The 25,325-nt window shown below is 40.9% G+C and overlaps 2 protein-coding genes across 2 annotated transcripts; one reads left to right on the forward strand and one right to left on the reverse strand.

Moving 5' to 3' along the window:
* Positions 1 to 383: 383 nt before the first annotated feature.
* On the reverse strand, positions 384 to 1,377 carry LOC109615912 (keratin-associated protein 10-9-like). Its single transcript, XM_029120981.2, has 2 exons — positions 1,298 to 1,377; positions 384 to 1,216 (listed from the first exon to the last, which is right to left on the reverse strand). Exons 1-2 carry the CDS (start codon positions 1,330 to 1,332, stop codon positions 397 to 399), a joined length of 855 nt encoding a protein of 284 aa, XP_028976814.2. The 5' UTR covers positions 1,333 to 1,377; the 3' UTR covers positions 384 to 396.
* A 2,645-nt stretch (positions 1,378 to 4,022) lies between these two features.
* LOC105006773 (LIM domain kinase 1) lies at positions 4,023 to 24,039 on the forward strand. The gene is made up of 15 exons (XM_010865441.4): positions 4,023 to 4,335; positions 7,651 to 7,789; positions 15,850 to 15,959; positions 16,159 to 16,341; positions 16,434 to 16,539; positions 17,281 to 17,564; positions 17,748 to 17,916; positions 19,343 to 19,429; positions 20,278 to 20,409; positions 20,570 to 20,629; positions 21,049 to 21,114; positions 21,257 to 21,494; positions 22,271 to 22,326; positions 22,799 to 22,956; positions 23,119 to 24,039. Exons 1-15 carry the CDS (start codon positions 4,292 to 4,294, stop codon positions 23,657 to 23,659), a joined length of 2,373 nt encoding a protein of 790 aa, XP_010863743.2. The 5' UTR covers positions 4,023 to 4,291; the 3' UTR covers positions 23,660 to 24,039.
* The last annotated feature ends 1,286 nt before the right edge of the window (positions 24,040 to 25,325 follow it).

Below are 25,325 nucleotides of genomic sequence, written 5' to 3' on the forward strand. Positions count from 1 at the left end.
TAACTACTTCTACAATACATGATAACAGTAATTCTCACTCATAGCACATGTAACACAGCTGTTGTTTATTACACATCTTATTTGCGTAATTTGTTTATTGTGCACAAAGGACATTTTTTGTGAGACCTTACCTGAGAAGTTCTCACAAATAACATTTCTGTTATACTTTTTTTATGAAGGTTTTACTTAAACATTAAAACAATGATCTAACTCTAAATCCTTTTGAAAATTCTAATAATAACTTTCATACAGGGTCAGTGGGTGTTGGATACCTTTTTACCCTTAGAAAATAAAATGATAATTTAAACACAATGTTGTGTTTTCTTTTACTTGTATTACATTTTGTTTGAAGATCTGAAACAATTCAGTGTGACAAACATGCAATAACAGAATAAATCAGGAAGGGGCAAACATCTTTTCACTGCACCGTATATTAGAATTAAAATAGAACCCCATGTGTGTGCCCCTGAAGATAAGTTGTGTATTTAAGATATTTTTACCCAAGAGAATTCTGAAAGGCATTAAACTGATTACTAGGCTAAGATTCAGACCCTGTGGTATAACAAAACCGTACATACCTGTCAGCACTGAAAGGAACCCAAATGCAAGACCGGATGAGTGAAGTGCAAAAATGAGTTTAATATGAGAGGGGAAGGTACGAGGGCAGGAGTTGGTGCAGGGTAGTCGTGGGCAAGCAGAGGGTTCGGTACACGGGCTGGTGGCGGAGGCACAGGCAGGTAGTAGGCAGAGGAGTAGTGGGCGGGCAGGAGGTTGGTACACAGACAGGCGGCGGAGGCACAGGCAGGTAGTAGGCAGAGGAGTAGTGGGCGGGCAGGAGGTTGGTACACAGACAGGCGGCGGAGGCACAGGCAGGTAGTAGGCAGAGGAGTAGTGGGCGGGCAGGAGGTTGGTACACAGACAGGCGGCGGAGGCACAGGCAGGTAGTAGGCAGAGGAGTAGTGGGCGGGCAGGAGGTTGGTACACAGACAGGCGGCGGAGGCACAGGCAGGTAGTAGGCAGAGGAGTAGTGGGCGGGCAGGAGGTTGGTACACAGACAGGCGGCGGAGGCACAGGCAGGTAGTAGGCAGAGGAGTAGTGGGCGGGCAGGAGGTCGGTACACGGGCTGGCGGCAGAGGTACAGGCAGGGAGCAAGCAGAGTAGTAGTGGACGGGCAGGAGGTCGGTACACGAGCTGATGATGGTCGTCAGGAAGATTCCTATAGTCACAGGGAGACAAGATAGTTTAGATCAAATAGCAAAGCGTATTTCAGGATTTTGTAATGAGCCGTAACACATACAAATGTGGATCAACGATCCGGCAGGGACGGGTCATCAGGGCTCCTCAGATATACACTACTCTACTCCAAGGAGTGACGCCACGCCCCCTAATGCGTTTCCCCGACAACCTAGAGAAACCAAAACACGGCACCTGAAGGGAGGGAGGACGTGACAATACCCAGAATATGACAAAGCTATATTTTTGGAACGTGTTTGAGAGGAAATTGTTGTATATAACACAAATATCTCCAGGTAAGGTTAAGGTATAGGTTTATTCAAATCCCATAATGAAGGGCTCTACCTGTAGGCCTAAGACACCTGGATTACCACCAATGGGACATTGTCTGGTTGCACATTTCTCCTTTGCTTCACCTGCCTGATTGTTATCTCTTTTGGGTGTTTGGAAAAACAATGTACACAAGCCTTTGGTTGTAAGGAAGCAAACAATTAAAAAATATTTATGGATGGTCTTATCCAAACCATGTCTTTTGCTAAGGAATCTTGCCCCTTATCAGTTATTTGATTCCTTAAATTGTTCATGACAAACACATTTTACAAAAGAAATTCAGGCTGTACACGTAATCTCAATGATGAAAGATAATTGTTAAAGATGGGGTATGAAGTAACATTAGTGTTTCTTGCTAGTCTGTCAGTACATGTGGTGGAGCACCAAGGGGAGCATTCAGACAGTAATATTGGTATTAACACTATTAACTATTGTATAGGGACGTTTGGTAGCTAAAGTAGTAAGCTTTGCTCAATGTACAGCGAGCGTGGTGCTTTTTGTTAGCCACCTCTGGCATACAGTAACATAATATTAGCTGGTTAGCTCATCTCAGCCTTGTTAGCTCTACGTATTTTTAACTGTTAGGCTAATAGTTGTTCATGACGATTGGTATAGATTGCGTTGTCTATTAGGTAACTTGCCAGAGTAGACAGACTGGCAAAATACAATTTGGTAGCTGGGTGACTGAACGTTAAAACTCATTTGACCGGGTTCACTTGACATCTTGTTCAAAGTAAATTTTCGTCTTTATGGTTTCTAAATAGAAGTCCACACAATGCTGTGAGCTGTAGAGATCAACAACATACAGCCTAAAGTAATGCTGAATTGTAAACTGTGTAAACATAATTAATATTTATTATCCAACACTTTATTTATACAAGTAAATATGAGCTTTGTTATTTTGAAACTACATTTTAAACCTATGTGGTTTCTGGAGTCTAAGCATAACTAGAACTAAGTAGGTCCTAATCTGGATTCTGTGACGAACTGATCCATAAAATGCAACTCACAAATATGTACCCGTACTCACAAATATGTGGAGCAACTCGCAAATATGTAAGGCCACTCACAAATGTAATGCATGGCACAAATCTGTAAAATGTAGGTGACAAATGGTATGACATTCACAAGAACATTTAAAAAAAAGAAAAAAAAAGAAATACATTTATTTGCTAATCCTACTTAGGTTATATTAACAATTAATGATTTGTTTTCGGATTTTGACATAAGTTTGTGAAACTGTATGCACATATTTGTTGACTGTTATTTGCATTTGACAGTTGCATTATATATTTGTGACTTTCAGTATATATTTGTGACTCGCAACTTTTTGATAGAAATCTATCTCCATAGATCTAAAACATGCAGGGCAGGGGGCACCCAGGAGCAGGGTTGAGAAATATTGATCTAGTACTTCAAGCATTGAATTACAGTCAACTCCAAAAGTATTTGGACAGTGACAATCATTTTAAGGAGGAACAGGGTTAAAGTTCAGAGGTCTACAGAGAGTTTCTTGGACTTGGTTTGGTTTTCACTGTGAAGTGTGATTCCTTATATAGACAGAGCATCATCATGGAATATATCAAGGATCTGGTGGTGGTAGACTTCAGGCAATTATTTCATGCAACAGACAGGCAGTCAAGGACTAAACATGACAACTAAATTCTACATAATGTTAATTTGTCCTAACACTTTTGTCATTCTTAAATGGTGGTACTATGTACAAAACGTGCTATAATGTCCATGTAGCTTTAAACGTTTTAATGTTTAAACATTCTCCCCTGTTGTCCCCATACATTTTATAACTCTCATGATTTTTTGCCAGAATTTGCCGGTACCCGATATCAAAGTAATATTAATAGTATTGGTGCTACACATGTGCAAAATAATTTCTTGAAATAACAATGTATCAAAAGTCTACACAATTGTAAATGCACGCAGTTCCACATGAAGAGATGGAATTGAATCTCCTGGGTGTCCCTTCCCATGGCCTATAACCTGTGGAAGAATGGGGTAGTTTATCTAGCCCAGGACAGTGTAGTAACTGGAGCAGACATAATGAGATTACGTCTGGTCCGGTCATGTGCTAATTGCTACACAAATTGATTTGTTTGGTGACTGGCCTGGAAAACACAGGGGTGCACCAACACACACAAACACAGTGCAAATGCATAGAGAAATATAAAGAGAGAAGTATGTAACAGGCGCATTTTGCCCCAGTAAGCATCATTAGGCATGTATTGTATGCAGCATCAATAAACACATTTGGAGGGGAGGAGTGATTAACTCTATCGCCTTGAGTGTGCACACTACAAAAATGTTTTTAGAGATTGTACTCTGTGAATTCACTGGTGAGGACAACCAGCAGGGGGAGTTGAGGTTAGACAGATCCACTGGGTCTTTTTGGAATGTAACCCACAGGGGGTTTACACACCACAGGAAGTCTTGGCTCATGAGGAAAGAACACAGGCTGCTAGCGGCAAGAGCACTGTGACAGAACCACCACTCCAACACTCACACGGACACAGGCAGCTTTCAGGCTCTTTACTCATCTGTTTTCTCATTTCTTCTATCCCTGACGTCAGCTTTTTCTCTTTTATTCTCCACTTCTCTATTTTTTTTAATTCTGTTTTTATTTCTCTCCCAACTGTTTACTTTCATCCTCTCATTTTGTGGGTCAGGGCAGATTGTTGTGAGTGACAGCTCTGTCGTTGGCCGTCAGTTTGGAATGTCTCGACGGGACCAGCGCTACCGGAGAGGACTGAAAGGAAGGTAAGGCTGTTTTTGTGTAGCGATGCTTATGAAGAACCTTGTAAAAATATAAACTAAGGGGAATTTGGACAAGTGAAGACCTTTCGCTGGTCCTAAAAATGAAAACAAACTATCTTAGACTTAGGGGTTAGAGTTCAATTAGTATTAAAGTCGGGTTAGGAAGAAAGGGGAGGTAGGTCTGTTTTTGTTTAACTGTACTTGTGAGGACCAACATTTCCGACAAGAACAGTAAAGCAATGAGAATTTGGAGCAAGAAAAGTAAGGACCTTGACTGGTCCGAAAAAACTAAAGATTTTTGGTTCAAGGGTTAGAATTCAGATAGCATTATGGTTAGATTTAGAAGTGTTGGTCATTCAGCACATCTGCTGTTTCAACATCTCTGATGTGATTGCAACATATCATGGCATCTATTTGAGTTGCCAACAACCAACAAAGCTATGCATACGAAGCACAGCGTGATCTTTAACACTCAAATTCATCTTCATAAATGACTAAAGCCATTTGTTACTATGTTTTTATTTGCTTAGGCTGCAGTACAGTACTGTGCGTTATTAATGTTTTCAAAGGAAGTCCCATGGAGTGATACAAGAACGAAAACAGGGAGGAAGGGCGTCATCAGCATACATTTTTGACCCTAGTGATGGCGCAACAAGATTAAAGGTTATGTGGTTGTTTGAAACATTCCATGTCTATTGTGTCTGAGAATGCAAAACAAGTTGTCAGCTACTTGCGCTGCAGGAACTGGGATGAGTTTGGAGGATAAAGAGGGCAAGAAGGGTACAAATAGTACATTTTGGACGGAAAGGAGGAAAGAAGGGTGAGAGTGAGGGGAACTCCAGAGCTGGAGAATTCTAGTTGTTCCACCGGTGTTCTTTCTTGCCAAGTGTTCCTGACATTTCAGTGGAACAGAAAACCAGATGTTCAGCTCCTAAGTCACACATCCTCGTTCTTCACACAGCTGGAGGCACAACAAAAGGACAGAAATACACTTACCTATCTAGCTGGCTGTCTGACTAACTAGCATCCACCAAAAGAACTAACCAAGAAACTGGTGGTAATTAATTATTTAGTTTTGCTGTTATTTCAGTAATATCACAAATCAGAGGAGCACTGAGCTCATTCCCAGATAATGGTTTCTGTTGTCTCCAGGCTTCATGTGACGGCATTTCACAAGAATTCTCATGAGCTCTGTGCACAATGTATCAGTATATTTACAAAGTGATACAACAGAGTCTCTATTGATGGCTTAATGATTTTGCCATGGGCTTTATTGACATAACTATCACAAAAATAGCACATTGTCATTGGAATTGCGCAGATGGTGGTAGGAGAGGTTCTATAAAATGCGCACTCATTTGTATTGGATGGGCAAAGCCATTCAGTTTTTCCACACACAGATATGAAGTAGTCAGCAAAGGTTCAGAAACAGGAAAAAAGCTGTTTTAATCTCTTCCTCCAAAGATTTTACTCTCCATTGTGTGGCACAGTTTTTATCCTCCATTGTGAATGAATGGGCGTGGCCATTACAGTACATACACAGAGAGAGGGAGGGAGGGAGGGAGGGAGGGAGGGAGGGAGGGAGGGAGGGAAAGCATGATGCCGGGGAAGTATAGCCTCCTACTCCTAGAGATAAGGACAAGGGTTTTTGTACAGCATGCCTGGTCTGACAAATGTCCCTTGTTTTAACCATCGCATGTATAACCTTTAGTGTTAGATTACCTAAAAGACAAGAGAAAAGCTACAGTGATGAAGGATTGCGCCACCTAGTCTTAGGAGACTATGAGCAATATCGCTTACAACTATCCATTTCCTTCACATTTAAACACAAAACCAGTTGAAGTTATAAGGGAAGGGTGAAAGGTTGTTCTGGGATAGGACTGCATTCTCTGAGGCAGATTTAGAAAACTATTCAGCGGAAAGAGTCTTTCAAACAATGGTCGTTTTGGAAAAGCTGCATTCCAGCTGGAATGCTCTGTATTTTACCTTTCTTATTGACTAACGAGAATGTTCAGACATTTTCATAGGTTTTTGTTAAAAATATGTGATAAACGTGAATGAAATGTAGGCCGTGAGAGAAAGAGACATTGACACAGTTGAAAACTTACTGTACATGAAGTGGAGAAACTGTAATGATAAACAGAATCTCACTTCAGAAAAAGTAACTGGTAAATGCTACCACCTGTTGTTACAGTAAAAGCTAGAAGAATATCTAGCATACAGAAATTGGTGTTTGTAGTCAAAGTTGTTTTTAGGTTTAATGCAGGTTATTAGTGACAATGACAAGAACATATATTGTGTGGTTCATTATCACTTATTTTCCAAGTACACCACCATTCAAAAGTTTGGTGTCACTTAGAATATTCCTTGTTTTTGAAAGAAAAGCACATTTTATAACATTAAATTAATCAGAAATACTGGAAACGGCTGATATTTAGTTGAATACCAACATAGGTGTACAGAGTCTATGTAGATATTCAATTATCAGTTTATCAGTGATCATTACAAAACCCTTTTGCAATTATGTTAGCCCAGCTAAAAACTGTTTTATTCCAGGCAAAATGTAATGTAAAAACACCTGCGATCCTGTGGCTCACAAATCAACTGTTGACAAACACTATAACATTTATGTAACTCCGTAAAGAATTTGGAAGTGCTCACATTTACCGATTGAGTAAATCTATTACTCAGTTAATTTGTAACCCCATGTGGATGCTCACACTACACAACGGTCCCCAGTTGACCACGTCCTGTGTTTGTTGTCATAATTTTTTTGTTTTAATACACCTGGTGAGTGACCAGTAAACAGCCCCACACTACATGAGCAAAGACGAGTTTCAGTGCATACATCTTAATAATTTTCCATTGTCCCTCTTTCAGAGTCAAACCCACCACTCTAGCGTTGCAAGCTACACAGGACACTCACAACCACGCGTGTCATGGTGCCAGTTGACCTTCTTCCTATTTACCAGACAGTATCTCACTTGTCCTGGAGCTAACAGAGACACTCTCCACTCAGGTGCAAACAGTGGCACACTCCCCTCCACTGATTGGTGGTTGTAAATGTGTTGTACTGCTGGAACAGCACTTCACTTAGCAAGGCATTTCACTTAAATCCATAGCCGTGCCCCAGAATCTTTATTTTATTGAGTCTATGCTACTCCACCAGTGATATGAGTGTTGTCTGAAGCATGTGGGACAAATATATGTTTGTCATAGAGGGACAATAACATAGTCCTTGACTCCTCACTTAGAGGCTGTCTTCTCTGACCGGATCCCTTTGTTTTTCTTGTCTTTCTCCTCCCCCTTTCTCCTTAGGTGCTGTGAGTGTGGCTGTATCCTGTCCCACTGGTACTATGAGCGGGAGGGCCAACTGTACTGTAAGGGTCATTACTGGGGTCGCTATGGAGAACACTGTCACGGCTGCACAGAGCCCATCAGCACAGGGCTCATCATGGTGAGATGGTAACGTTTTACCAAACACTCTCACCACACAAAAGCATATCATTAACGCCAAACCTTACCTTACCAAACCAAACATCACCAAACAAACATCCCAACAGACAGGATTGACAATAATATCTAATAATTATAATTTGTTTAATTTGTAAAGCAGTTTTCTCTCACCCACAGCACAAAAAAATTCAATTCAATGTAAACCACTGATAATGGCAAGTGAACAATCAATACTATAAGTACTTCATATAGTTGTCATCACATCCAGTAAATGAGAACAGAATTAACATTGTTCCTCTAAAGCTTTTGTAAACCTTAGCTGTGTTTTAAATAATACCAGTGAATCTGCAGATCTGGCATTATGTGGAAGTGCATTCCACAATCAATAATCAAAGTGAGACAATACCATTATACATAACACAACCATGTAAACTATTTGTAACTAAAAGGGTGTACCAAACCTTCCATAACGTTACCTACTTCACACCAGATTATATCATTTCATAGCTTATAAACACATTACCATACTTATAAAACTGGGCAACCATGCACCCAAACATAGTAAATATGACACTTCTTAGTAATATAGTCAGCTCTGTCCAAATATAATATAATGTACCAATACCTCAAGTCTCTGGATGTTGTGGAGCTGTCTTGGTTGACACGCCTGTGCAACATCGCGTGGCGGTCGGGGACAGTGCCTCTGGGATGGCAGACCGGGGTGGTGGTCCCTCTTTTTAAGAAGGGATACCGGAGGGTGTGTTCCAACTATAGGGGGATCACACTTCTCAGCCTCCCCGGGAAAGTCTATGCAGGAGGAACAGTGTTGTTATCATCCGAGCCGTGGAACACTGGACCAGCTCTATACCCTCTACGGGGTGCTGGAGGGTTCATGGGAGTTTGCCCAACCAATCCACATGTGTTTTGTGGATTTGGAGATTCGACTGTGTCCCTCGCGGCATCCGGTGGAGAGTGCTTCTGCAGTAATGCGGTCGATGTATCGGTCTGTCGTGGTGAAGGCAGAGCTGAGCCGCAAGGCGAAGGCGATTTACAGGTCAATCTACGTTCCTACTCTCACCTATGGTCATGATCTTAGGGTCCCAGATACAGGCGGCCAAAATGAGCTTTCTCCGCATGGTGGCTAGGCGATCCCTTAGAGATAGGGTGAGAAGCTCGGTCACCCGGGAGGAGCTCAGAGTAGAGCCGCTGCTCCTCCACATCGAGAGGGGTCAGCTGAGGTGGCTTGGGCATCTGTTTCAGATGCCTCCTGGACGCCTTCCTGGGAAGGTGTTCTGGTCCCGTCCCACCGGGAGGAGACCCCGGGGAAGACGTAGGACACGCTGGAGGGACTATGTCTCCCGGCTGGCCTGGGAACGCCTCGGTGTCCCCCCGGAAGAGCTGGAGGAAGTGTCTGGGGAGAGGGAAGTCTGGGCATCCCTGCTTATACTGCTGCCCCCGCGACCCGGCCCCGGATAAGTGGAAGATAATGAATACCTTAGTGTTTCCCAAACAGTGGGTTGGGTCCTGAGAGAGGACAAAAGCTTTATTTTTTCAAATTTGGTCACCCCCAGACTAACAGCATGCTGTGGAAATACTTAGTATTTCTGTTAACTATGAAATGAACACAAAGGCCACTATTCTATTATTATACTTCCAAAGCACAATTTAGGACATCATTTGCAGTGTCTGACTACTGGCATATGAACAGAGGTAGGCAGTTAAGACCAGTTTTGCTGTAAATCCACAAGCCTATTTACCCACCTCACTGATCCCATTATTGACATTAATACCAGTCATACAGTATTATGGGGGGATTGTCAACAGGGGGTATTTCACCCTTATGCGTGGAACATTAAGGGTGGCAAGTAGGGGAGGGGTTGAAACAGTGCTTGTAATGTAATATAACAGCTATTTAAACAGAGACAGAAAACAGGCCGATTCCATCTGGCAGATACAGGAGCACCAGGCTATAAGAATAATAAACAGACACCACTAGCTGTCTACCTGCCCTGCACATCAGAGAAATGTTTGCACACACTTTGTGCCTCTGTTTTAGAATGATCTGTAATCATGGTAGAATCCACATCCACAAGGGTTCTGAATCTATTCTTATTTACAATACAATGTACTCCAAAAATACATGATTTCCCTTTAATTTCCATTTGGGAGAAAGCAAAACAAACTGGAAATGCATCCAACAAGATTATACTAACAAATAAATAAATATAATATTTAAATTACACAACACTATAGGTTAACATTACATGCTAAGACTATGGGTTCAAATACTGGACTTTTGACTATGCATTTAGTAAATTATCCATAGACTATTTTATGTTTACCTTTTGGGTATTGGTAGCTAGCCTAGCGGGTACGGCATCTAACCAGTAACCAAAATGTTGCTATATCCAATTCCTGAGCCCATAAGGTGAAACATTTGTTGTTCTGTCGATGAGCTAAAAAGCTAAACTTCATTACTCCCTGACCAGCTGATAGTCTACACCTTAACCTCCGTCACTGTAACATTTCAAATTCCCAAACAAAATGTATACATATGTACACTTTCCAAATCATTTTGGAACCCACTGTATTACCACTTTGGTGTTGCCAAAACATGTATACTGATAAATACCCGTATATAGACTCAACACGTATTACAAACGCGTGCACACGCACACACATGCGCGCGCGCTCCTTGGCATGCGACACAAGAACACAAAGTACATCGTATAACAAAAACATGAATAAGAGGGTGTGCATGTGTATAATGGAAACATGTCATTTTGTTGTCACTGGGTCCCAAACCTCCATGACGCACTAAAACCAGAACAGGTTTGGCGCAAAACAGGGTCAGCATTACCCGTGTATCAGTTTCCGGGACAATGCACTTTACCCATGGCCAACATGGCAGTATGAGATGTTCTAAAAAGGGATGTACAGGATCCCACCGATCGCAGGTATAGGATATATGCAGAGTACTTCCTGGTGTGATGAGAAGCAGAACTGTTTGGCGAGATGTGAAATTAAGGACATTTCTTGATCTTCCACTCTCCTGAACCAGCTGGGGATTTGTTGCGATGAAGCATGGCCATAACTTCAAAATCACCACAGAATATTTTTTTAATGTGTATGTGAAATGGTAACGAGTAACATGACATTGGTTCTGTAAACCATGCTTGTGTGATTAGAAATATTTTTGACACCTAAAGAGGTTTAAGTGGCATGCTAGCAATCCCAGGACTGACAGGTGTGAGTTAACACACACAAGATTACTACAGACGTAAAATAAATCCAAATAAACAAGCACACTTTTAGGCACAAACAAAGTTAAGATGGGTCTTCTTAACCTGGTCTATCACAAAGTTTACTGATCATGATACACATCCTGTTGTGTGGTTTTGGGTGGGTAGCTGGGTACTATAAAAGACAAGTTCCTGTTGAAACCTCCTGGTGTGTATGTATGAGAGTCTGTGTGTGTGTGTCTGTCTGTATGTATGTTTGTAAACAGGTTAAAACCCCTTCAATATAAATGGACTAATATGATTTCAGCCATAACTGTCCTCCCAACACAGTCAGTTAAACCATTGCATGCAAAAGCCAGTCAAGCTCCCCTTATCCCTAAAAAAAAAGCAGACACTCTTCTCATATAAGACTGAATTTAATTAAGTGACAGAGGTACCCCAGATCTGGGGTATTACATATTAAACTACATAAATGATTAAAAGAATTGTCCCCAAACTCTGGTTACCTCAGAATAATTTTAGAAATGTTTCTTGTCCTCATTTTGAAAAAGGAGATTTTGGGGGCTGACGTGTTAAATTATTCATCAAAACTATATTACTCATCAGCAAGTAATAAAATATTGACACAGTGAATCATTGGTTTTCGTTAAAGTTTTGTCTGTCATCAACTATAGACCTTTCTTGGCCTACCAGAGCATTTACAATTTCAGAGCTCAACAGTATTTTTCTACTTTTTAATTATTTTCCAAACTTTTAGCCTAAGGTTTTAACAGTGTTTAAACATTCTTTCGGCATATGATTTTTTGCTCATAAGGACTTGACTTTCAGTGACACTGCTTTGGTACTCATCTTGACAGACACCAATAGCATATCCTAAAGGACAATGCAAAGCCTAGAATCTAGACTAGATACAGCTTTCTTACATCCGCACCAATAATGGGACAAAACACTTGAATAACCATGAAACACCTATCAGTTCAATTGTCCAAAATAATATGGTGCCCTGAATTAAGGGGACTATGTAAACAACAGTTTAAAAGTTTGGGGTCACTTAGAAATGTCAACCGTGAAGAGGTGACTCAGGGATGCTGGCCTTCTAGGCAAAGCTCTTCCTCTGTCCAGTCTGTGTTCTTTTTGGCCAGTCTGAGATATGGCTCTTTATTTGCAACATGGCCTACAAGGCCAGCATCCTGGAGTTGCCTCTTCCATGTTGAGACTGGTGTTTTGCAGGGAACTATTTAATGAACCTGCGGTTGAGGACCTGTGTGGCATGTGTTTCTCAAACTAGACACTAATGTATTAGTCCTCTGGCTCAGGCCTCCCACTTCTCTTTCTATTCTGGTTAGAGACAGTTTGCACTTTTTTGGGGAAGGGAGTACTACACATCATTGCACTATACTTTCAGTTTCTTGGCAATTTCTCACATGGAATAGCCTACATTTTCACAGAACAAGAATAGGCTGACGGCTTTCAGAAGGAAGTTATTTGTTTCTGGCCATTTTCAGCCTGTAGATGTCATCCGGAACTACAGTGTACATTTTCACAGTTATGCTGATGACACAGTTGTATATTTTGATAAAATATGGAGAAACCAGAAAATTAGCTACATTGGAATGATGCGTTTCAGATATTAGGAAGTGGATGATGGAGAACTTCTTGCTTTTAAAATCTGAAAAATCAAATGCTTGTTTTAGGACCCAAGAAAGAGTTTTGTTGGCAGATTCCACAGCGAATCTCAACGATTCTATACCAAAAAACAGCGAGAAACCTCTGTGTTAAGGTGCCTGCACGAGGGCCGCGGTGGCGGGGAAGGTCAGACTTTCAACTGCCGCAGTTTGGGGCCCATCGTCCTACGCCAACTGAAAGTCTATGAGACCTTCAGCGCCACCGCAGCCTGTGTGCAGCACCTTTATCCTCAACCCTGATCTATCCTTTGATGGACATATAAAACAGGGTTCGAAATTACCTATGACTCTTAGGGGGTCCCCTAAAATATAATTATAATTTAGCTATCTTATCCATCTCTTTTCCACTTTTTAATGTTCAGAAATCTTATGTTTGAAAACTGAACCGTGCGGTCTGGTATGTGTTGTGATCCGAATTAATATAGTCTAGTTTTAACAACAAACAGGTTTACTTTTCTGAGTGTGAAACTAACATTCTAAATGAGTTTCCCCCCGGGGACGGATCTTGGAGTCATAACTTATAAGCTTAAGTAGCCTAGAACATGTAACTTAGCTTGCCGGCAGTGGGCAACAGCCAATCATAAAAGGCATGTCTGGTAAAATAATACTAAAATGTACCTGGCCGGCCTGAGTTGAGGTGGGCTGTACTTTGCTTGACGTTTTTGACTGTACAGTACTCTATGATGCAAAATATTGTTACCATGAATAATTAATGAATTGCTGTGTTAAAACATTCAGCTTTATTACATTAAATCAATTTCCATGACAAAATATGAGAATAATCAATAACTAGGACAATGTCTAAAATGTCTTCATTACCTATGTTATCATGTCATGATGCCACGATTCTAGTTTCAGAAAAAACATTTTAGCTGTACTGTAACTACCAGGCTCTCAGACTCATGCACACACACACACATTCATGCTCAAATGAAATTAAGTCAATCAAGTAACAAACTTGCAGTTTATCCTGGTATTACTAATCACTGGCTGGGTAGCCGGTTGTTAAAGCGAGCTACGAATAACTACATTACGGCAGCTGTTAGGTCAGCTAGTAGCAGCTAATTTGGCTTGAATATTGCCCAGCTAGCTAGCAAATAACACTGGGAAAATGTGTCTTCTAAAAATAACGTGGGGTATATAATAAATGCAACGTTTGATAGAGGATCAGCTAATATTGTACTATAAGCAATTACAGAGAGATCAACATCAAGCACTTTATGTACTTACAAGATTTTCATTCATTTATTGTAGTCGTTTTCAGTCAGAAAGCTGTCAAATTAAATGTGTGCGTGCGGTTTGCCGCGTTCAGCTCCATTCATGCGCGAGCAGCACAATAATCGCTGATGATGCGGAATTAAAATCGCTGGGCGATCGGACTCACCATCCAGGCTACCCGACCACAGCTGTCACTCTTTCGGCTAAAACTATTTACTCATCTGTAGAAGAACACGTCGAAAACCGACATTTACTTTTCATTTAAAGTTGGACGAACAACTAGCTAGCTTTGCAAAATAGTACTGTTAGTGTTAGCTATAGCCATACTTGCTTTACCTAACTAAAGCATGGCAAAATAGTACTATTATTGTTAGATACAATTGTGGCAGCAATATTGATAGCTACATTTAAATATAACTACATTTCACTGAGCAGTTGGCTAATTAACACAGCCATGCAAAACAAACCACTGGTACATGTAAAATGAACGCAACAGAATCACTGGAGTATACACTTTTAGTACTTTCAGTTTAGGATGAGGTTTAGTTTCTCCAATAACGTGACTAAAATATTCGTTTACTCCCAGTTCATAGGGATAACTCCAGTGTTCTGAGAAAAACGTCAATTAAGTTTAGTTTTTGTTCCTACAAATCTTAAAACTTTACTGGCCAGTTAGCCAACTTTGTAGTAGAAGTAATCAACACCGAATTTGCCAATTTGAAAAACTGAACTTCACTCGTTTGTGCCCTATCCAAATTGGAGTTGGTTCACCGTTGTATTGCCCGGACAGCCAAGAAAGCATTATACAAAACGGCGGTACTTTTTTTCCCCTTTCCACATCTTGCATCTCGTCTTCGTTGATACAGTAAGTCAAATGTGGCAACTTTGGCCGGAATTCTGTACTCCGTACATCCCTTCCTCCGTCATCCAAACAATTATCGTTTTTGCGGTTCAAATACGCGTAGCTACGTGCTTTTAGATTTTTGAGCTGGTGCGTGAAAATGATCGGTCTTCAAGGACTGACTCCCTCCAATGTCATTTGGGGGTCAGAGTCACTTGGTTGCTGTTGTCTCTCCGTTGCGCCCCTCGGGCAATTGGAGTGAACTCTGCTGGCAATACTTGGCCATTCAGGGTGGTTGTGGTTCGTTGGTGTCCCTTTGGTTGGTGCTTGGCAATGTGGGTGGATTGACTTGCTGCCTGTTAGGCCCTGCCCATTAAATGTCTACACTGTATTTCTGATCAATTTGATTTTATTTTTAAATGTGCTTTTCTTTCAAATACAAGGACATTTGGAAGGGATCCCAAAACTTTTGAACGGCAGCGTATAATTTATTGTTGTTATTTTAACAAAACACATATATGCTCAAAAAAATACCTTCACTGTCCTAATAAATGCAGGTGGCACTTTTGATTAAATTAATAACATACTCAATTTAAATAAAAATAATACTCATTCTAGAAGAACAGAACTAGTTAAACTTTTGTACACCATCCAAACCCAAAATATAACCTGGTTTTCATCCAATGTTTGTTAACAATATACTTGCAAACGCACAAAGTATAGCCTCAAAACATGTTTATCTGCAGGTTGCAGCTGGATTTCTTTACACACTAGTATGGGGGGATTAATGTGAGAACCAACCAAAAAAATGAAATAACTTGTTGCATTGAAATAAATGGCGTAATAAATGTCATGCTGATCTGCGCTGTGTGAAGCTGTATTTCTTTTACTAGAAAGCAGAAATGACATTTTAAAGTGAGCAGCTTTCACTTGTCCTTCCACAATTAAATAACATCTCAACAACTGATGGCTTGTTATTGTTTGAATTGCTTGATTTATAATGCATGAAAATATTGTTTCTGTGTTCTTTTCCTTCCTATCCTCCTTTGCTACCTCCATATGTTTCTCTGAGTAGTTTGCTGGAGAGCAGAAGTTCCACCCCGAGTGTTTCATCTGTAGAAGCTGTGGGAGATTCATTGGAGATGGAGACTCATTCACACTAGTGGAATGCTCCAAGCTCTACTGGTCAGTCTATGCAGCAGTATAATGGGTGAAAATGAGAAAAAAAAAAAATATTTCACATGAACATGTGGTAGTAAAAGGAGGAAGGGAAGTTGAGTGAATGTTCATAGTTGAAATGATTTTGAACTGGTAAAGGTATGACTCAAATACAGTATGTTTTCAAATTATGCAAAAATAACCTCTCTCGTTTGTCTGTCTGCAGTGGTCAGTGTTTTTCTAAGGGTGTGGTATCTTCCGTGGGAGGACCAACCTCTCCATTAACCTGGAGCTCCCACACAGTGGCGCTGGTGTCACTCCCTCCCCCTGTCTGTGGTCACAGAGTACTCACTGTATCCACAGAAACAGACTTCAGCCAGGAGAACGAAACGGTTGTTACCGTGACAGAGTAAGTTGAAAGTCACATAAATTAGTTTGCCCACCATGAAATGTAATTATTCAACTTCTCACCAATTCCTCCTCTCCTCCTGTGATATCCAGTCTGGACTCTAACCTTCTGACCCCTGATCTGCTGACTTCCCTCCATATTGGTGACAGAATTTTAGAGGTCAATGGAACACCTGTTCGGAATATTTTACCAGATGAAGTAAGCACTGAAAAACAAAATGACAATGCAATTGACTGTCAGAGCAATAGAAATGTAACGCAGGGTCCAAGATTCAAAGTAATCTACTCCAAATAGTAGCAACCTAAGGTTAATCCAGTATCACAAAACCTAGAAAACATTGAATGAACATGTGTAGGATGACTGGCTACTTCAACTACCGTTACTTGCTCTCTTGGTTTAAAGAGTTAAAAACAGCAGTCTGCCCTCTGTTGGCATTATTGTACAGTGGCCGTCTAGTGGACATGTTTAAGTTTTTACCCACAATTTGTGATTAATTTAAGACCCTGCTCGATCAAAGAAATTGAAGCACATCAGATGCCATATTGGTACTTATCATGCTGCTTGCTTCAACAAGGAAGTCTATGCCAGTATCCTTACAAGCCGTCCAGAAAAATACTTTCCAGCCTTCTACTTTGACAGAGTTCACAGGCGTCCAAACTGCACAAAGAGTTGCTAATACTCAATGACTCAAGGCAACCAGATTTGATTACTAACTCACAAAACCCAGGTGGTGCTAGACAGTTGCACAGCCCTCCATGGGACACCCTAGGCTAATCTGAGGGCAGGATTTGAACAGTGGTCTTGACATACTTTATTTAAGATTGAATTTAAGATACTCATGTGTTGCTTCTATTTTTTGGAAGGACTGTGGACAACGTAACATAGAATCACATAAAAACAGACCCGACCCTAACTCACGCTCATCCCTTTTACCATCAGATTACCAGAGTTATTCAGGACCCCAGTAGACCTCTACAGGTGACTATAGAACACAACCCACATCCACCTGAAGACCCAGAAGACCTTGGTTCCTCTGATGACCCACCTGACAATAACTGCCCAGAGCCCCGCATCCACGGCAACCTCTGTGGACCCCATGGCGACCTTCCGAGCCTGAGTGAAGAGCCGAACCCTGAGGAGTACGCAGCCGGACCAATCAGAAGCCACCTCTCGCCCCCCCGGAACCACCAAGGCACCATGGGAATGCGCTCCAGACACATCTTGTAAGGGGGCCACAGTATCTCTCTCACCATCAGTTCAGCACATGCACACAAGACATTCAGCTGATGTATACGTTTGTAAAACCATGTTTTACCTCTCCCTCCACCTCCTTCTTATCCAAATCCGTCCTGTACGTTCACACCTGTACTCCTATTCCTCCTCCTCTCCCCCACTCCTTCTCTCAGGCGAAGCTGCAGTATAGACAGGGCCCCCCTTTCCCCCCGCTCGATGTTGCGTTCCGAGTCTCTGCGTGTAGACCCCGGCCACGGGGAGAGGACTCAGCGCATCTTCAGACCATCAGACCTCATCTACGGGGAGGTGCTGGGCAAGGGCAGTTTCGGACAAGCCGTTAAGGTACCGGGATAGACAGCCAATCAGAGATGCATGTAGGGCTTCATAACTTTAGGCAGACTGGTTGATTGGCCTAGGGGCATTGTGCCACTTCTATGGAGTGCAGTGCAAGCAATCTTATGCAGCAGTTTGCAGGATTGGATTGAAAGGTTGGTCTAACTGCTTAGAGTATTGGACCGCCTGGCTCCTTGAAGGCTGTGCAATGTTACATCAATTAAAGTTGCCACATCTTCCATAAAATACAGAATCGTTATGCATTTCACTGATATAATTGATGTTCCGTTTTCCAAATTATGCTTCCTGTATTTCTCCATTTTATTAACCAAAGTCATTTTCTGTGAGTCCATTTTAAATTGCTTCACAGTCAACACAGCCTTTAATTTATCTTGTCATTGATCAGCTCAAGACCCCTAAAACCTGTATTAAACCATGCTGTGTGTGTGTGTGTGTAAACACTTTTCATACCTTCTGGGGAATGTAAAAATACTGCAGAAGGTATGTAAAACATGTACAATTGACCATGTGGGGACGTCCCCACTAGGAAAATCTAGATTTACTGACTTAAGGGTTAGGTTTAGGATATGGGTTAGGCATTAGGGCTAGGTTAAGTTTAGGTACAAAGGTTAGGTTATTGAGGTTAAGTTTAGGGTTAAGGTTAAAGTAGATTAAAGTTTGACTTAAATTTAGTCTATAAACTCTCAAGATTAGGGTGGCACCTTGGGTGGTGTAAATAATTTACATTAATGATAAAAATATACATACAGTCTGTACTAGACATTAGGCATCTCATTGGAATTGTTCTAGTAAATAAGCCTGATATGCGCTCTCCCGACTTTCGGCACCAAAACCGATTGGTCATTAATTGGTTTAACTATCAAGATAAGATGAACTTATCATTTCTGATGCATAAACTAAATGTTTTTGGCACAAATGTAACCCCTTTGTTAACCCCTTTGCATTTTGTTATGCATTATTTAAACCAAACTGAACATATTTAATTATTTATATCAGACTAAATAAATTGTATTTAATCTATTATATCAAGAAGTTACAATACATATTCACTGTTCATTGACTAATGTTGTAATTGTTATTATTAAAAAATATACATAAATCTGGCTTTTGGATCTCCCAATAATTAGTATTGGCTTTAAAACATAATAATCATTCAACATCTAGTCATAACACATTTATATCTGATCAGTGTGACTTTAATGAGCCTGGACAAGAACAACAATAAAGACTCATTGGCAGATCCTGACTGCTAGTGGTCATTAGAAACGTTTCCATAGTTTCCACTGTAATTGGGCCTCATACTATAATGGTCAACTAATTATGGCTACAGTAATAAATAGACCAACACAACCAGTGGAAACCAGAGGTAATCAAAAAACGAATTACAGTAATGAGCATTTGTTGTGTTCTCAAGGTGACACATAAGGAAACTGGAGAAGTGATGGTGATGAAGGAGCTGATTCGTTTCGACGAAGAGACTCAGAAGACCTTCCTCAAGGAGGTGAGACCTATACAAACACATCTGTATAACAGATTACCCCCATTAACAGTGTTCCTGATTGTCTAGAAGTGCAACAAAGAAGAATGGGCATTAAAACCTGTCTTTTTACATACTTGGATATTTCAGCAAAATTCCAACCACATTTATTGATAAAGGTAACCCATTTAAGCAAATCACTCAAATATAAATAAACTTTGAAACAACTGTTGCAATTAAAATAAACATATGCAACTTCCTTAGGTGGAAAATGTTAGACCCAAATGGCATTGTGAATAGGCCTGCATTCTTGGTGAATTTCCTGCCTCCACAGACTGTTCAACCGATTTGGCTGTATTTTCCTTTTGGCTTGTTTGCTTGGTTTACTGTATGTAGCATACTGATGCTTGATCCAGCTTATCCTCAGCTAATCTTTCTTGTCCCTGGCCATATTTCATACTTGGTCTACTGTTTCTGAGACATTCACTCTTTTTGGTCGGCTCTGCTTACACGGTCTGAATGTACTTTACTTGATCGTATGTCTTAAGCAAATCAATGCTAGCTATGTCCATCCTTGTTGAACCTGCTGTTACAGTCCTCAGTTTTGATTTGTTGGTTGTTGGGTTAGCTTTTTGATACATTGGCCCTCTGTGATACTTTGTGTGTAGAAGCAAGTACAGGCCACATAACACATACCTGTGTGCCTTATTACTTTAATAAGCTGTAAAACAGCCTAAGTGTGGTAGGATACAACACCACAATTACTGTCAATTTCAGAATCAAACATTAAAAGATATTTTGCTAAACACATTTTTAAGAAATCCGCTGGTCTCAAACCCAAAGATATAATCGTATTATTCTGTCCTTTCCAGGTGAAGGTGATGCGCTGCCTTAACCACCCAAATGTGCTCAGGTTCATTGGTCTGCTTTACAAAGACAACCGCCTCAACTTCATCTCTGAGTTTGTCAAGGGAGGGACGCTCAGAGAGACCATCAAGAAAATGGTAAAGAACTATTCACTGTCATGTTATCGCAGCTGAATTTGAATGCATGATATTTATATTTTGAATGCAATATAATTGGAGTGTGAATTTGTATGTGTGTAACATGTACCGTATGACAGGAACCAGTCTGTGTTATCATCTATCATTTCACCCTGTGTAGGAGAGCGATTTTTCCTGGAGATTGCGAGTGAGCTATGCAAAAGATATTGCTGCTGGGATGGTGAGTCTAGTCTGTCCTCCACAATATTCATGGGTTGAACATCAGTTTTGAACGTTTGTTTATTGGGGCTGATGCCCAACTGAGCATTCTACTCAATGCATCCTCAAAGGGAACTGATTTGGCTTAATGTGCATTACAGAGGTTTGAAAACCTCATTTCTAAATAAAGCAATGAATTAGTAGCTAAACCTATTGTTGGACTTTTAATGTCACCATATGAATATTATATGCAGTTTAACATTAGGTAGCTGGAAAAACAAAAAAACCTCAGCAATTTCCTTGTATTTCCAAGCTCCCATTGTGTTGTTTGTAGAATTCTATAATTTTATCACATACAATTACTTGTTGCCTTGACTAGTTTGTATTTTCTTTTGTTCCCTTTTCTCTCTGTTTCTCTAACTGCTTCCCTCACACAATTAGGCATATTTACACTCTATGAATGTAATCCACCGCGACTTAAACTCTGAAAACTGTCTGGTCAGAGAAGTGAGTATAGAACACACTACAGTATGTGTAGGCCTTTTTATAACAGGTTATTGGCTAGACAGCCCATTCATAAAATTGTTTATGAAAATTCCCCATTGGTTAATCTAGCAGTCTCTACCTTCATCTCTCCTCTTGATCTCAGAACCAGAGTGTGGTGGTGGCAGACTTTGGTCTGGCCAGGCTGGTGATGGAGGAGAAGGCCCAGAGCAGGCTTTCCTCTGGGGGGAAATCCTCAGCAGTACTAGGCCTAAAGACAAAACCAGGGCTAGAAGGACCAGGGTCAGTGCCAGGAAGGGTGACTGACCTACGGAGACTAGACAGGCGAAAGAGGTACACCGTGGTTGGAAACCCCTACTGGATGGCCCCTGAGATGATCCATGGTATGTAAGGGTTATGGGTCAGGGGGCAGAGGGTGCAGTGATGAGGGTGGAAGGTTGGGTGCAGGGGCTCCGTTCAACTCAATGAGAAATATTCAGTTGATATGGGTTAACGTGTTGATATGGGTTGATATGGGTTAATGTGTTGATATGGGTTGATATGGGTTAATGTGTTGATATGGGTTGATATGGGTTAATGTGTTGATATGGGTTGATATGGGTTAATGTGTTGATATGGGTTGATATGGGTTAATGTGTTGATATGGGTTGATATGGGTTAATGTGTTGATATGGGTTGATATGGGTTAACGTGTTGATATGGGTTGATATGGGTTAACGTGTTGATATGGGTTGATATGGGTTAACGTGTTGATATGGGTTGATATGGGTTAACGTGTTGATATGGGTTGATATGGGTTAATGTGTTGATATGGGTTGATATGGGTTAACGTGTTGATATGGGTTGATATGGGTTAATGTGTTGATATGGGTTGATATGGGTTAACGTGTTGATATGGGTTGATATGGGTTAACGTGTTGATATGGGTTGATATGGGTTAACGTGTTGATATGGGTTGATATGGGTTAACGTGTTGATATGGGTTGATATGGGTTAATGTGTTGATATGGGTTGATATGGGTTAACGTGTTGATATGGGTTGATATGGGTTAATGTGTTGATATGGGTTGATATGGGTTAACGTGTTGGCCTGGACAGTATATTGATGGAAAGACTGACGATTTTGTCGTACTTCATTTCAATCCGCTCTGTGTCCCAGGGAAGAGCTACGACGAGCGGGTTGACATCTTCTCCTTTGGCATCATGATGTGTGAGGTGAGAGCCTGAGGACTAGTCAGTCTGTATTAAGATGGTCTGAGAATAACGTAATATTTAATATGAAATTAAACAAATATTTTGGTGTAAAGCTAGAATCTTCTAAATGGTTGCACTGTAAAGACAATATATAACACAATATGTTATTCTTTTGGAGTCAGTCTACAACCTGGAGTCTTCAATATTGAACCTTTTCACAATATTCTAATTTTCTGAGATACTGAATTTGGGGTTTTCATTAATTGTCAGTAATAATCATCAAAATTAAAAGAAATAAACACTTGATATCAGTCTGTGTGGAATGAATGTATGTTATAGAATATGTTATTCTTTTGGAGTCAGTCTACAACCTGCCCTTCTCACGTGATAAGACAAGGCACCTAAACTCTTGCTATATACAGCATGTAGAACTAAAACTATTAATTATATGTGCCATCCTCTCCCGCTCATGCTAAAATGCTAAACTCCCCAGGTGATAGGCAGAGTGAGTGCGGACCCAGACTACCTACCCAGGACCTCAGACTTTGGCCTGAATGTCCCGGGCTTCCTGGAACGCTACCATCCCCCAGAATGCCCCTCTGCCTTCATGCCTTTGGCTGCCCTCTGCTGTGACCTGGAGTCAGACACCCGGTAAGACAGCATTATTTATTTCCTCTGACCCAAACCCTCTGCTGTGACATGGAGGCAATTACACAGCAAGACTTCAGCAATAAAACTAGTATGTTTTCAGAGAAATTGAGAAAACACATGTTGGCTTATTGTCTTGTTCAAATTTCTCTCTCTCTTTCCCAGTCCTTCATTTATTAAGCTGGAGGAGTGGCTGAATAATTTGTTGATGCACCTCGACATCGGTCTGCCACTACTGTCCGAGCTGGACCAGCTCCGACAGGCCTTCTGGAAGAAACACGGACAGGAACGTGACTGCAACCACTTAGTACCACTGAATCAAAACCATAACCAATCTGAGCCTGAGAACAATAAACATAACCACAACCACTCTTTGGACACTGACGGATCCAAGCACAAGCAAACCCATTCACAGTCACAGGACATTGAACATGTCCATTCACAGCCACAAAATCACAAAGCCACTCACAAAAAACACGATCACGGTCAATCAGAGCCTCAGAGCCACAGTGACAGTGGCAAACTCAACTGTCCTCTTGATGGTGGACACAGCAACAATGACCAGCTGGAGCCCAACTCGCACCATGACTGCTCTGTGAGTCCACACCAGGATGGCACCCATCTAAAGCTTAGCTCTGTTCCGGCCCAAGGCAATACAACCGGCAAGGTATTATGGGACAGAACGAGTGAGGACACCTTCCTCTGAATTTAAGTTGTGGACAGACTGTAGAAGCTATCCACAGAATCAGGAGCAAATTTTTCCTGATTCTGGAAGTAGTCTATGTTTGACAAGGTGTCTTATGATTTTGTCATTGAATACCAACTGTGAAACACCTATTGCACTTTAAAGAAACTCAGGTGGATTGAAACATACTTTCTTATATTTAAAAACCCCTGTGTTGGTCTTGATGTATACACTGTATACAGTTGGGTCCGGAAATATTTGGACACTGACACAATTTTCATAGCTCATGGCTCTGTACCCCACCACACTGGAATTTAAATGAAACAGCCGAGATGCAATTGAAGTGCAGACTTTCAGCTTTAATTCAATGGTTTGAGCAAAAATATAATATGAAACGTTTAGGAATTGAAAATATTTTCATACATAGTCCCCTAAATTCAGGGGCTCAAATGTAATTGAACAAATTAAAACAATCATAAATACAATTTCAATTTTTAATACTTTGTCGAGAATCCTTTGCAGGCAATGACTGCTTGAAGACTGGAACACATGGACATCACCAAATGCTGGGTTTCTTCCTCTGTGATGCTTTGCCAGGCCTTTACTTGAACATCAGTTTTGAACATTTGTTTATTGGGGCTAATGCCCAACTGAGCATTCTACTCAATGCATCCTCAAAGGGAACTGATTTGGCTTAATGTGCATTACATTACTTAAGTTTTTGTTTGTTCGTGGGTCTTTCTGCCTTAGGTTGTCTTCAGCAAGTGAAATGCATGCTCAATCGGGTTGAGATTAGGTGATTGACTCAGCCATTGCAGAATATTCCACTTCTTTGCCTTAAACTCCTGGGTTGCTTTCGCAGTATGTTTTGGGTAATTGTCCATCTGTAAAGTGAAGCGCCGTCCAATCAAATTCACTGAAGTTGGCTGAATCTGGCAGAATCTGAGCAGAAAATATGTCCCTATACATTTCATTTCATCCGGCTGCTTCTGTCTTCTGCCACATAATCAGTTAACACTAGTGACCCAGTGCCATTGGAAGCCATGCATGCCCATGCCATCACATTCCTTCCACTGTGTTTTACAGATGATGTGGTATGCTTCGGATCATGAGCTAGTCGAAGCCTTCTCAATACAATTTTCTTCCCATCATTCTGATACAGGTTGATCTTAGTTTCATCTGTCCAAAGAATGCTGTTCAAGGACTGAGCTGGCTTTTTTTAAGATGTTTTTTGTCTAATCTGACCTTTCTATTCTTGAGGCTTCTGAATGGTTTGCACCTTGTTGTGAACCCTCTGTATTTGCTCTTGTGAGGTCTTCTCATTATGGTAGAATTTGATAATGATATGCCTACCTCTTGGAGAGTGTTCTTCACTTGGCTGGATTTGGGGAGGGGTTTTTCTTTTCCATGGAAAGATTCCTACGATCATCCACCACTGTAGTATTCCGTGGACGTCAAGGCCTTTTTGTGTTGCAGAGCTCACTATTGCATTGTTTTTTCTCAGAATATACCAAACTGTTGATTTGGTCACTCCTAATGTTCCTGCTATCTCTGTTATGGATTTCTTTTTTGCAGCCTATGGATGGCATGTTTCACTTGCATTGAGAGCTCCTGTTACCACATGTTGGTTCACAGCAACAGCTTCCAAATGCAAGTGCCACACCTTTTACCTTTTACCAGACCTTTT

The sequence above is a fragment of the Esox lucius genome, chromosome 7 (genome assembly GCF_011004845.1).
Source record: "Esox lucius isolate fEsoLuc1 chromosome 7, fEsoLuc1.pri, whole genome shotgun sequence".
NCBI lineage: Eukaryota > Metazoa > Chordata > Actinopteri > Esociformes > Esocidae > Esox > Esox lucius.

Coding starts and splice junctions, on each gene's coding strand:
- LOC109615912 (XM_029120981.2), bottom strand. CDS start 1,332: ATGACCCGTCCCTGCCGGATCGTTGATCCACATTT. Junction 1,217..1,297: donor CGGATCGTTGATCCACATTT/GTATGTGTTACG, acceptor CTGTGACTATAG/GAATCTTCCTGACGACCATC.
- LOC105006773 (XM_010865441.4), top strand. CDS start 4,292: ATGTCTCGACGGGACCAGCGCTACCGGAGAGGACTGAAAGGAAG. Junction 21,495..22,270: donor GGCCCCTGAGATGATCCATG/GTATGTAAGGGT, acceptor TCTGTGTCCCAG/GGAAGAGCTACGACGAGCGG. Junction 22,957..23,118: donor GACCTGGAGTCAGACACCCG/GTAAGACAGCAT, acceptor TCTCTTTCCCAG/TCCTTCATTTATTAAGCTGG.